This window comes from Cotesia glomerata, linkage group LG3 (assembly GCF_020080835.1).
Source record: "Cotesia glomerata isolate CgM1 linkage group LG3, MPM_Cglom_v2.3, whole genome shotgun sequence".
In the NCBI taxonomy this organism is placed as follows: Eukaryota; Metazoa; Arthropoda; class Insecta; order Hymenoptera; family Braconidae; genus Cotesia; species Cotesia glomerata.
The window spans coordinates 15,418,955-15,431,490 of record NC_058160.1 but is presented as its reverse complement, the minus strand read 5'-3'; the positions used below and the strand labels follow the sequence as shown (position 1 = coordinate 15,431,490).

Below are 12,536 nucleotides of genomic sequence, written 5' to 3'. Positions count from 1 at the left end.
TTTTGGGTATTTCCTAAGATGTTTCGGGTTGAAACGTTCGTATTTGCTATTTATAGAACTTTCATAATTTTTTCCAGCCGCTGTGAAAATATCACACGGCCGGAAGTGCCCGAGCAAAGCTTCTGTTAAAAATTCTATGATAATCAAATACGAACATTTCAACCCAAAATATCTCAGGAAATCTCTAAATACAGCTCCTATTTAAAGCGGAACTCAAAATTTTGATATTAAAAGGTAGTTCACGGAAATTGAATTTTGTGACCCCGTGAAAAAAAAAATATAAAAAAAATATAAGTCGGAATACATATATTTTCGATTTATAAAAAATCAATAAAAAATATATAAATATATATAAAATATGTATAATGAATATATTTTTAATAACTAACTTTGGAATGATTTTCATATATATTTTATATATTTCAAATATAATTTAGATACTTTCAAAATATGTTTTTAGGTATGTATTTTAAGATATATTTTTAATATATCTTAAATATTTTTTTATTTATTTTTATTTATTTATTCGATTTGAATGCCAAGGCATCAGCCAAATGGCAAAAATACAAAAGTAAGTAGTATAAAGTACATGTAAGAGTATAAACAGGTCTATATAAACATATTAACAATATTTAAATTAGAAGAAATAATCAACTAATTACAATCGGCTCGTTCAGGTTTACTAAGTTCTGAGCAGGGCTAGGTTTATCTTTCAATAAGTTAATGTTGGACACACTTGCTTGCGCTGCATGAAGCTTAAGCGTACTATACATTTTCTGTACTATAGATGTACTAAACAAAAGTAAATAAATATATAGTTCACTTTTGTTTGTTTATACTGCGAAAAAATAAATACAAAAAAATTAATCAATTTAAAAAAAAAAATTAATATAAAAAAATGGATAATTTTATGGTGACCTGCAAGTACAACTGGAAAAACCAGTGTTATGCAATATTACAGAAACTAAGGACTTTCATGAAAAAATAAAAAAAGGTATGTACATATCTACGTAGATCATTTTGAATCCTCCTCCTGGAAGTTAAAAAAATTATTATTATCTATGACACTAATCAATACAAAATCATGAAAATTAATTTAGAACATGTTTAATAATTTTAAAAATTTTATAAAAATTAAATTATGGCAAAAAGAAATTAGAAAAAAAATTGACATGAAGAATTAAAAAAAAATAAAAAATGCAATTTTTTAAAAATAATTTTTTGATACAAGTTTCTTTGTTAAGTAAAATTAAAAAATTGTCCAGTGACTGCTAACTTTAATGTCATTACAAACTCTAATTATTTTTAGATTGCTCCTTTGCAAAAAAATTATTTGACAAGTTAGAAAACCAAAAATTAGATTCTAAAGGTAACACAATAGAAGTGTCAGACAATAATAGTAAAGATCAAGAGGAATATGTTGAGGAGGAGCATATTGAGGAGGAGCATGTTGAGGAGGAGCATATTGAAAGGGAGCATGTTGAAGAGGAGCATATTAAAAAGGAGCATGTTGAAGAGGAGCATATTGAAAAGGAGCATGTTGAGGAGGACCATGTTACGGATGGTGCTGAAGATGAGGGTACTGAATTCTGCAGCAAGAGAAAAAGGATTGATAAAAGTAAAACCGTCAAAGGTAATGTATGATATAAATAATTATATTCATTGGCTTCATAAGAAATAATCATTGTCAATAATCGTTGATTTAATGTGCTTATTTATTGATTTAATTTTTTTTAGGGGATGACAGCAGGGGAAAGAAAATGAAAGCAAGCAAAACCAACGAAGGTAATTTATTAAGATTAAAAATTTATCCTATTAAAGATTTTTTGGTTATTATTTCATATTTCCCTATAAGGTAAAAGCCCCAGTAGCTGGTCATGTACCAGTCCATGCTCACTCTATGTATTTGTATATTTATATTAAAAAATATATACATTGAGTGAGCATGTACTGGTACATGACTAGCTACTGGGGCTCTTACCTTAATTAAATTTCTATAGACATTGATTGGAGTGATCCTGCTGATATAAAAATATTGTTAGTTGAATATGGAAAACGCCTTGATAAATTTCAAAATGCAAAAATAAAGAAAAAAACACTATGGCAAGAAATAGTACGTGTGTTTGCTGAATACGGTAAAGTTGTCTGTTATGAAGCTATTAGTAAAAAATTTACAAGCATGAAGTCTACTTATGTTGAGAAAAAACGTAATAATGACCCCAGACGAACTACGGGAAAAGGCCGTTCACCGTGGCCTTGGTTTAAAGAAATGGACGAACTATTTAAAAATGATGAATCAATTAATTTTCCCACTAATACTTTTGCAAGCATGCCGAGTGATAACACTTGTGAACCTCTGAACCTAAGTCATTCTACCCACCTGTAAAATTAAAAATAAAATTTAATCTACACATAAAGTAAAAGCCCCAATAGATGATCATGTACCAGTATATGATCACTCCATGTATTTGTATACCTATATTTGTGAATATAGATATACAAATACATGGAGTGATCATATACTGGTACGGGATAATCTATTGGGTCTTTTACCTTATTTATTAATTAAAACTAAATTTTTTTTTTATTTTTACAGTACTGATCAAAACTTTTCGAGTAAATCTTCATCTAATCAACCTCCATCTAGTAGATCTTCACCACAACCATCTTGTTCTTCTGAAAATATTACTAATCGTAGTATCCTGTCAACATCAAAAACTGAAAAAAACAGCTCTTATTATCGTCAAAAGAAAGCTTTGATTGAGATTGGTTTTGAGCGAAATGACATTTTAAAAGAACATGTTTCTTCTCAAGCAAATTTTCATGATCTGTACAAAGAAGGTTTCTCTGTTTTAAGAGAATTTAACAACACAATGAAAGAGCGAAATGAACTCCTGCAATCCATGCTCGAAAAATTACAAAAGTAACTTTAACTTTGTTTTTTTTCTTATTTAATTATTTAATTATTTGTTTCTTAATAAACACTGATAATTGTATATTATTTTATAATTAAAAATTTTTACTGTTACTTGAGTTTCAATTGTATTATCTTTTATTGTAAATATTATTTCAGTATTATAATTAAACAAAATAATTGAACAATTCGTTAATAATTAAATATAGTGATTAGACAATTAATAAGTAATTGTTTAAAATTAACATTTGCAAAGTTTATCAAGCGTGAGAAATAATTTAACTTCTAAATCGACTCTTTGCAGCGTCTTGTGCTCCAGAGTTGCGATTGTATTTATGTATCGGTACTGTATAACTAATCCAACAATAATTGGTTCGTTCTCTTTGCCTTAAGGAGAAAAATTACATTGCTGTCATTTAGCTTCCGAATAGGAAGTCCAGCTCGTTTTTGAACCATATTGCAGATGTTAGTCCAAAAAATTACAAAGAAGTTCTTTTGGGATAAAACTTTTTACGTTCCTGATTTTGACGTTCAAGTGAAGCCAGTATTTTATGAAAATCAATCAATGCAGTTATTTTAGCCGTGTGAGGATTTTCTTGCTCCGGCTAACCCCCAGTAGCAACAAACGGATCGGGACTTTCCGCATCTCGAGAGCTCCATCGACACAACGAATAGCACAAATAATAAACATTTTTAGGTGTAGCTTTAGGATCTTCAGCAGTCGCAGCTGGTCTTATTGGCGGATGGCAAGCGCGAATAGTCAATGTTTGGAAACAACAATAAATATTCTCCAGTGAATTAGATTTAAAAATATGACAATTCACTTGACATTTTTGGCAACCAATTAATTAGTAATTAAAAATAATAATTAAAAATAAAAATTTTTCATGAATACGTAGTTTAGTTTAAATTAATTATCTTAATATCAAGATTTTAAACGTCTTTAGCGTTATGTCTTTCATTAACGACATTCCAATAATTGATGAAGAGATCTCAGTAGGGCCATGTTGGTCGCTGTCCGTTCTCATCAAATTCTTCTTTGAAAACTGCAAATTCCTCGCAGAGTGTATTGAAACGATTGACGATGGCTCGCATTATTTTTGGGGGGCGGAAGCGACAATGATAAGCTACGGCTCTAGATAAAAAAAAAAAATTAATTTTCATACTGAAATGTTTACATAAAAAACAAACTTACAAAAATGCATAATCACTGGTATCCTCGACATCGTCCCAGTCATCAGAGTTGTAATGATGCTCTTGGTGAATGAACCTTTGCTGCAGCAAATTTATGTCATCCGCGACTGTAACTGAAAAAGAAGAATTTTAAATATCAATATCAATAACTTATAAAAATTAATACTTATTTATGTTAATAAAATTTTTAATTTTAACTCTTACACTGATTCATCTTTTTTTGAATTAAATGAAAGTAATTACTTAAATTATTTAACAATTTACTTATAATGATTGACGATCACTTTTCGGTGAACTTTTAAATAAACAAGAGAAGATTGTAGGTTGCCATAGAAACGATTTTAAACTAAGTACTTGCCGTATGCGGTGATAAATCACACGCTATAGCACAATCCAAATATGAATACCTACGACTGAACACGCCTGCTAATATTTACATATTAATTTTATTGAAATTTGACCAAAATTAATTTAATATGTACTAATGTTCAATACGTTTGCTTTTTCCATTTTTTTTAAAAGCTATTCATTAATAACGTTAGGATTTTATTATTAGCATTTGCTCTAAATTATTTTAAATATGTAATCGGTAATTATTTAGTTTTGCAGTCATTCTCTGTTCGAGCATTAAATCAACAAAAAAATTTATTGAATATAAAAAAAACTTACTTAATTGTTTAAAAATTTACATTTACAATGTATTCATAATATCAATTCGTTTCTGAACTGCATCAACATTCTCTTCTAAATCTTCATCTTCATCAATTGCATCTATGTCAATGTTATCATTATTATCATCATTGTCAGGTCCCACATTTAATAAATTTATATTATTTCTATCTCCGTTCATCATAATAAAATTATGAAGAGTGCATGAAGCTGCTATAATTAAATTCGCAGTTTAAATGGACTGAACGTCCAAATAATGCAACTGACGAAACTTCACTTTTAATATTCCAAATGCACGTTCTATTACAGATCGTAATGAAGCATGTCTTACATTATATTTTAATTGTAATGGGCTTAAATGGCCATTGTCTTTAAATGGAGTCAAAATATGAATCATCAGTGGATACGCTGAATCTGCTAAAATATGCTGATTTTGTCCTAATAAAGGATTTTCTGGGTTAGTTATTTTAGCATATAATGGCGAACTTTTGAATACTGGTGAATCATGAGCTCTTCCAGGACGTCCAACCAAAATATCGATAAATTTACCCTCGTGATCATATGTATCTGATAAATCACATGCACTAAATAAAAAACAATTATTAAATAACAATCATTAAGATTAGTTGAAATAAATTCTCATTTAACGTTTATTTTATAAGAAAATTCAATTAAATGAAAATTGTAAATATAATTATGATTTATTTATAGTAATATTTTTGGCTAAATAAGTACTTTAACTTGAAAAAATTAAATTTTATTTGAGCTAACGATCAATTAAATATTTCGACGAATAAATAAAAAATTTAATATTTCATACCTTGTAAAATAACTGAATGGCTTCCTTTTCGATTGTAATAGTCGTTAGGGTTTCCAGGAGGTTGTTTGATATTAATGTGACAACCATCGACGGCACCGACAATGCCAGGAAATCCACCAGGTTTATTTAAAAAAGCCTTAAATGATAAAAAAAAAAAAATGATAAAAAAAAATCACTCTTAATAATTTCTTATTTTTTAAAAAAAATTTATCTCACGTTTTCAATTTCTGCAGACTCCTCAGCATTTGGCCACACAATAAATTGTGGAAGTAAATCATTTGCTATAATAATTATTATTTCTTTAAATATTGAATGTCCAGTACTTTTAGAAAAATTAAATCTATCAGCTACAGAACGAAAACTTTCTGGAGTAGCCAGAACCCACAAGGTCATTAGAATTTTTTTTTCTAATGGTATTGCATTATTAGGACGGCGGATATATTGCTCAATAATATTACTCAGTTCCTGAAAGTTTATTTAAGGTTATGTTAAGCACAAAATTCAAATCACATTATTAAAATATGTTAATTGAAATTTACTTGAAAAACTTCTCGCGACATCCGAAAGTGAGACTTAAACTGCTCATCATCATACTGCGGAATCACTTCTTCATAAAAATTTAGGATTCTAGCTGGAGCATCACCACGTACATCTAATTCGGGATCTCCATTCAAATCACCATCTAATAAAATAAAATCATCCATCATCTCACCATTAACAAGTCCTGAAAAGAAAAATAAGTTAAAATTCTAAAAAATTCTATGTGTAAAATTTTATTTAAAATTACCGAGAAATTGATAAAATCCATTTCGGAGATTTTGCTCCACTTGATCAAATAAAATTTCATCAACTATTAAATGTTCAAAAATATTATCCATTTATTTAAAGCACCAAGGTTAATTATATTTTTTATGAAAATTCACAACACCGAATTTAAACACTTTATTTATTATAAACAAAGGTTATAAAAACAAAAATGACATTCATTTAATGTATACTTTCTTTCTTTTAGTCAGACAAAGTTAGCCTGTCCATGAAAAAATTATCTATATTTATTTCTAAAACACTTTCAGCTTTATTCAGTTGTCAGCCATTTTATTCTATAGGATATGCCAAGATCTTAGCATAACTTAGTAAATCTGAACGAGCCCAATCAGTCAAAGTAAAATGAAATAAGAGTAACAAGGAATTTAAAAATATAATATAACTGCCAGACTAAGTTAGATTTAATGCACTGCAAGTTATACCAAATTTAACAACTTGAAATTTCCTCAATGGTACCAGGTATTAGGCTCTCCTTGAACTCAAGGTCATGGAAGAATTTATAAGCTTTTGTCTTAAAGGTGACAATACTAAGTGTATTGATGACATCAGGTGGTAATTCACGCCAAATACGTATTGAAGAGATTAAAAATGAGTGTTCATAAGAAGCAGTTGAATAATTGGGAATTTTAAATGTGATGTTATTATTTCTGGCAGCTACTCTCTCGGAACATCCAGCCATGAATCAGCTCCAGAAGTGGGAAAAGTAGAACCATAAGGTATACAATAAAGTCCTGAGTCATCGATGAAATGATTTGACAAACGCTCCGATTTCATAAGATTGCAATTTAAGTCACTCATGATGATAATATTTTTATAAGATGGATAGAATTTAGTAAATTGTGTAATGAAGGTATCGAGTAGTAAGCCCTGCGGTCTTCTGTAAATGGCTGAGATGAGTATGCGACATCCAGATGGCGATGAAACATCAATTAACATGAACTCAGGATGGTTAATGTCATGTGATTCAGATGAGAATAATAATTTAGACTGTAGAGAGTTGTGTATTAGGCACACAACACCACCCCCTCTGATATATTGACCACCTGAATTTGTTAGTCTACGGTCACGACGAAGAATTACATAATCATTCCAAGCTATATGGCTGTCAGGGGTAAGCCATGTTTCAATAACCGTGATTATATGTGGCTTTAGCTCAATAACTAGGGCTTAAAACTGGGCTGCATAGGCAAGAAAACTATTTATATTTAAGCTAAGAATGTTTATTGATGATATACGAACATTTGCTTGGCTCCGTAATTGCTATTGAAGCTTAGCTAAATCTAATTCAGTACTAATCATGAACTTCGACGAATCATCATCTTTTTTGACATAAATTATTCCCTTGTGAACCCAGACATTGTAACGGGCTTTTATTCCGCTCATTGGCCCCTTAATTAATTTAATAAAATATAACGATACCTAGGAAAATGATTCTAAATTAACAAGGGCGCCACCAGGATTTTGTATCTCGGTTCCTGGAACCGGAAACCAGAGCTGAGCTTATAATCTACAGGGAGAGAGAGTGAAGGAAGGTGATCTGGAATGAATAAACTTTTATTTAACAATATCCGGATTTTTATTAATAACAAATCAACTTTAACAAATTCGCTGACAATTCAGCTCACTTATAAACTAACAACTTATTACCTAGCGACGCGGAGAATTGACTGCGAAATAAACGATATTTACAAACGACCCTTTTTTCCAAACGACGATACAATGACTAGCTGAGATGTTCTAACGGACGGTCTCCCACAACCTGGTTACAACTAGTTGGGCTTTTTCAGAACGAACGGTCTCCCACACCTGCCTAAAACTAAACTTAATCCTGCAGTACCCTCCCTTGAGCGTCTATACTGCAGTTACTATCTTACTACCGTGGTACCCGACTTGGCGTCTATACCACGGCTTCTAACTTACTACCGTTGTACCCCACTTGGCGTCAATACAACGGCTTCTAACTTACTACCGTTGTACCCCACTTGGCGTCTATACAACGGCTTCTAACTTACTACCGTTGTACCCCACTTGGCGTCTATACAACGGCTTCTAACTAACTACCGTTGTACCCCACTTGGCGTCTATACAACGGCTTCTAACTACGTCGCGTTGTCCACTTGACACACACGCTCTAGAAATGCCTCACACCACCCGCACGATCTTCACACACATAACCCGCTCACACGCACACACTGGCTCTACTTTACTTTTTACTTCTGACTTATAAAATTAAACTCCAAAACTTACAACATTAATTTTTATTAAAATTTTCAGTCATTAGTTCGCAATTAAATCGTAAACCATTTTCACAACTAATAATTTAATTCTCAAAAAATCTACACTAAAAACCGATGCCTGAATTTATTCCAAATTATCCACGAGTTTAATACTCAGTACATTAAATAAATTCTCAGAATATTCTTTATAAAATTAACTAAATTTTCTCGGACGTAATCCACACTGATGGATAGTTTTACAAATAATTCCAATAAAATAATACTTTTAATTTTCAATAGTTTAATAAATAAAATGACCACGTGGAATTTTTCGATTTATAAATAATGAATAAAACAATTTATCTCAATGTAAAATAAATTCACGAAAAATTATCCACGGTTATCCAATCTTAATAGCGTCGAAGTTCAGTAGCCAATTCTCAACAAATTATATTGAATAAATAATACTTTCTTGTAACAAATAATATTACATAATAATAATTCAATTGTTCTTACTAATAAATTATCACGTGAAGTAATTGCCAGGAATTTGCGTGCTCAAAATGGACGCCGATGTTCGTTAGTGCGTATCAAATATGACCTCGGGTATGCGACCGACGCTTGACCGGTCGTGAGCTACCGATTGGAATAATTCTCGATATTCAGAATTCAAATTAATGTTTTATTAATGAAGTAAATTTATTTAAACCAATCTTAAGATGTTAATAATTATGAACTGGCCAAATTAATAAATTAATTACTCACGACTTCTAAACCCAAGAGGTCTAGAACATTCTTCGGGTATAAGATCCCCAAGAAGAATGCTCACAATGCTAACGAATAAGATTTAATTACAATTAATTAATTATTTAATTATTATTAGGCAAAATATTATAAACAATTGAATTATCAAAAATTTGATTTATAATGAGAAGTAGTAAAATTGATGAGCCGGGTATACGACCCCCTTGGCTCATCAAAAATGTGAAAGTCTCAATACCTGGTTAAATTTGTGCTGAGGAAACTCTTTGTTCAAAACTGGTTTCCTTCTTGGACTTTTTGGCTGCTGATGTTGTTGAATTGAGCACTGCACTACTTCTAACTCACCGCAGCTATTCAACTGACCAAGAAACCCAAAATTTTCCCCACTTAATGCTAATGGGTCCCGAAGACCGAGACGCGCCAGTGCTGCGTCGGATAATTATCACGCGTGTGCGGTTTTACCATCACAGGGTAAATAGCCTTGTTACAACATATTTGAATTTGGAATCTTTGGTTTTTGTTTTAGTAGATTGTAGTAATTTATAAACCTCACCATGAAGAAATTCATTGATATAGATTTGTCCACCAGAAGCAGTGCTATTATTTAAGTCGAAAATGTTTTTACTTTCAAGTTTAGGCGACCGACGCTTTAAATCAATAATATGATGACAGACATCAGCTGATTTTGAGTGCAAAATAAATAAATGAGATGTACGCTTTTGATTTGAGACACCTTGCTTCTTTTTAGTATTGAGTTCACGAATGCTTAGTATGTCTGAAGTAAGATTTGCAATTCCAAGCTTATTAAAAACTTGATAATCGATCTGCACCGGATTTTTATCGACGGCAACGTTGTCTGGAACACCAGATATCAATAACTCAGAAGATATATGCTGATTGACTGTATGAATGTGAGATGAGACACCAGCCATGGCATCAATTGTTGACTTTAGTAAGCCAATAGACACTGAGTTTTCATTACATTTAATAGAGATAGCCCTTAATTTATTATTTAACTTACTTATGTCTTTTTGTGTTGATGCCTGAGTTTTGTATATGTCTGCCAGTGATTTATAGGCAGTGTCGAGATTGTCGGATAAAAATTTAATTTTATTCGTATTAAGCTCCATCTGGGCAACTAAACTTTTAATTTCACGACTGTGATTATCGAGACTGTTTGCGACATTTTAAATATTTGTACTGTTTTTGAACGACATATCTAGCAGGAGATTCAATTTGTCATCTAGGCTGAAATTTGCCCAGTTCGGTCTAACTTATGACCCAGATTTTACTTTTTGTATTTGAGTATTTTAGTTTATTTTTAGTTAATTACTTAAAAATTAATAGAAACAATTATTGTTATTAGTGCGGCGATTATTATTTAATTATTGTATTTATTTAGTTAATAATTTTATATTATTGTTACCGAAGGTATGATTAAATTAAGAAATTAAGCGTGTGAGAAATTATTACGAAGCCGAACGAATTAATTGTAGAAGAAATTAAAAGACTGGGCAATTTATTCTAAGTTCCGAACAAGATTTAGTATGGGAAAGTGATGAATGGATATATAATGAAGGAAATTGCGATTAAAATAATAAAGAATTGTGAATTTGACGAAACGAATGGATAGAGAATGAAGAAAATTACGATTAAAATAATAAAGACTTGAGTTTCGAAAATAAAAACTTAGAATTTGGCGAGACGAATGGATGGAAAATGAAGGAAATTACGATTAAAATAATAAATAATTATTTTTGAATGCTAGTACGAGAACACCGGATAGGTGTCTAAAACGACTCTTCCTTTTCGTTACAAGAGAGTTAGGCAAAAAATGATAAACGCCAAAATTTGAGAAGAGTGTTCTAATATATTGTTTATATTGTTTAATTTGTTTATATTATTTATATTGTTTATTAACATGATCAGGCCAATAAAGAGGTTTTTCTTTTTTTCTTCGATTTATTTAAAATAAAGTGTTTTGTTTATTATTTTGTTATTGATAATGTAATCCCCGTTTATGACCCTGGACTCCGGCGAGCAAATTTCGAGCCGGGGACAAATAAATTATTTTATTTTTATAATTTTTTTTTGGAAAACGTGGACGTTACAAACTTCACCGAGATTATTACCACTTAAATTTTCTTCAGTTGAACTTCCACCAGTTTTATGAGATAGCTCAGACATCTTGACAGAGTTTGATGCGGTTAGTGATAAGAAAACAGAATCGTCACCTAAAGTAACAGGCGGTGTTTTTGGCGATGAATTAGCAGATTTGTAGGTAGAGCGAGTAGAGTGAATAGAGTCCTTGCACTTTAGGTTGGAAAGACTGGATTGTCTAAGGAAAAATTGATTTTGAGTAGTTGGTACAGAATAATCAGCAGAGTGAGGAGAAGCAAACGAAGTAGGACAGCAATTCGCTGCTTTTGACAGCACTACTAATTTAGCACAGCTGGGGTGATATGGTTGCTTGCAGGTTTTGCACTTAATAGACTTGGCAACTGGTTTTTTACATCTGTTGATCGATGCAGTAACTATCAGCTAAGAATGACGGTGAGGTAGTGTAGTAATTTCAACTTATGTCACTTTGCTGAAATCACTCAATACTGTAGACTGAATTACCTTCCCGGAAAAAGATAATCTTTAAATGCAGACGACGTAGATAAAATAAATTAATATGACCGCTTTTATAAGATGAATTCCAGAGATTTTTTGCAATCCTGAAAGATTGCAAAAGGCGCTTGCAAATAAAACTGGAACAAAAAACGCCCGAGGGCAAATACAAGCAGAAATATGTTCAGAAACAGAGCAGCAAAATTAGACGTGTGTATAGTACTTACGTGACTTTAAATATGTATTTATAATATATTTATGTATTTAAAATATATTTGATAATATATTTTTTGCTATGTATTTTTTATGTATTTTGAGATATATTTTGAATATATCTAAAATATATTAAAAATATATATGAAAATCGGCCAACAGTCAGTTATTAAAAAATATATTTACAATCCATATTTTTATATATTTATATATTTTTTATAGATTTTTAATATATTTAAAATATATTGAAAATCGTGCACTGTATAAAGTATTACTATATTACTATCTTATATATTAAGTGATTGTTGAT

General features: G+C 30.7%; 2 protein-coding genes and 1 long non-coding RNA gene across 4 annotated transcripts in view; 1 reads left to right on the top strand and 2 right to left on the bottom strand.

Moving 5' to 3' along the window:
• LOC123261717 (potassium voltage-gated channel protein Shaker) overlaps positions 1-12,536 on the bottom strand; it is a 1,350,734-nt gene that overhangs the window by 5,872 nt on the left and 1,332,326 nt on the right. The gene's annotated exons all lie outside the window — the stretch shown is intronic.
• Positions 662-3,855, top strand: LOC123261747. 2 transcript variants are annotated; one of them, XR_006508751.1, is made up of 4 exons: positions 662-994; positions 1,310-1,633; positions 1,738-1,785; positions 3,845-3,855. It is a non-coding gene; the product is annotated as an uncharacterized LOC123261747 (long non-coding RNA). The 2 variants fall into 2 exon arrangements; XR_006508750.1 differs by lacking the exon at positions 3,845-3,855 and adding an exon at positions 2,597-2,898.
• On the bottom strand, positions 3,442-6,965 carry LOC123261729 (protein ALP1-like). Its single transcript, XM_044723506.1, has 7 exons — positions 6,385-6,965; positions 6,137-6,321; positions 5,814-6,062; positions 5,598-5,733; positions 4,778-5,344; positions 4,110-4,221; positions 3,442-4,049 (listed from the first exon to the last, which is right to left on the bottom strand). Exons 1-5 carry the CDS (start codon positions 6,473-6,475, stop codon positions 5,010-5,012), a joined length of 996 nt encoding a protein of 331 aa, XP_044579441.1. The 5' UTR covers positions 6,476-6,965; the 3' UTR covers positions 3,442-4,049; positions 4,110-4,221; positions 4,778-5,009.

What these genes read in the sequence shown, in the direction of transcription:
- LOC123261729 (XM_044723506.1), bottom strand. Translation starts at nt 6,475, where the DNA reads ATGGATAATATTTTTGAACATTTAATAGTTGATGAAATTTTATTTGAT. An exon ending in TGGATTTTATCAATTTCTCG is followed by an intron (nt 6,322 to 6,384) that starts GTAATTTTAAAT and finishes TTTTCTTTTCAG; the next exon opens with GACTTGTTAATGGTGAGATG. An exon ending in TGTCGCGAGAAGTTTTTCAA is followed by an intron (nt 6,063 to 6,136) that starts GTAAATTTCAAT and finishes ATAAACTTTCAG; the next exon opens with GAACTGAGTAATATTATTGA.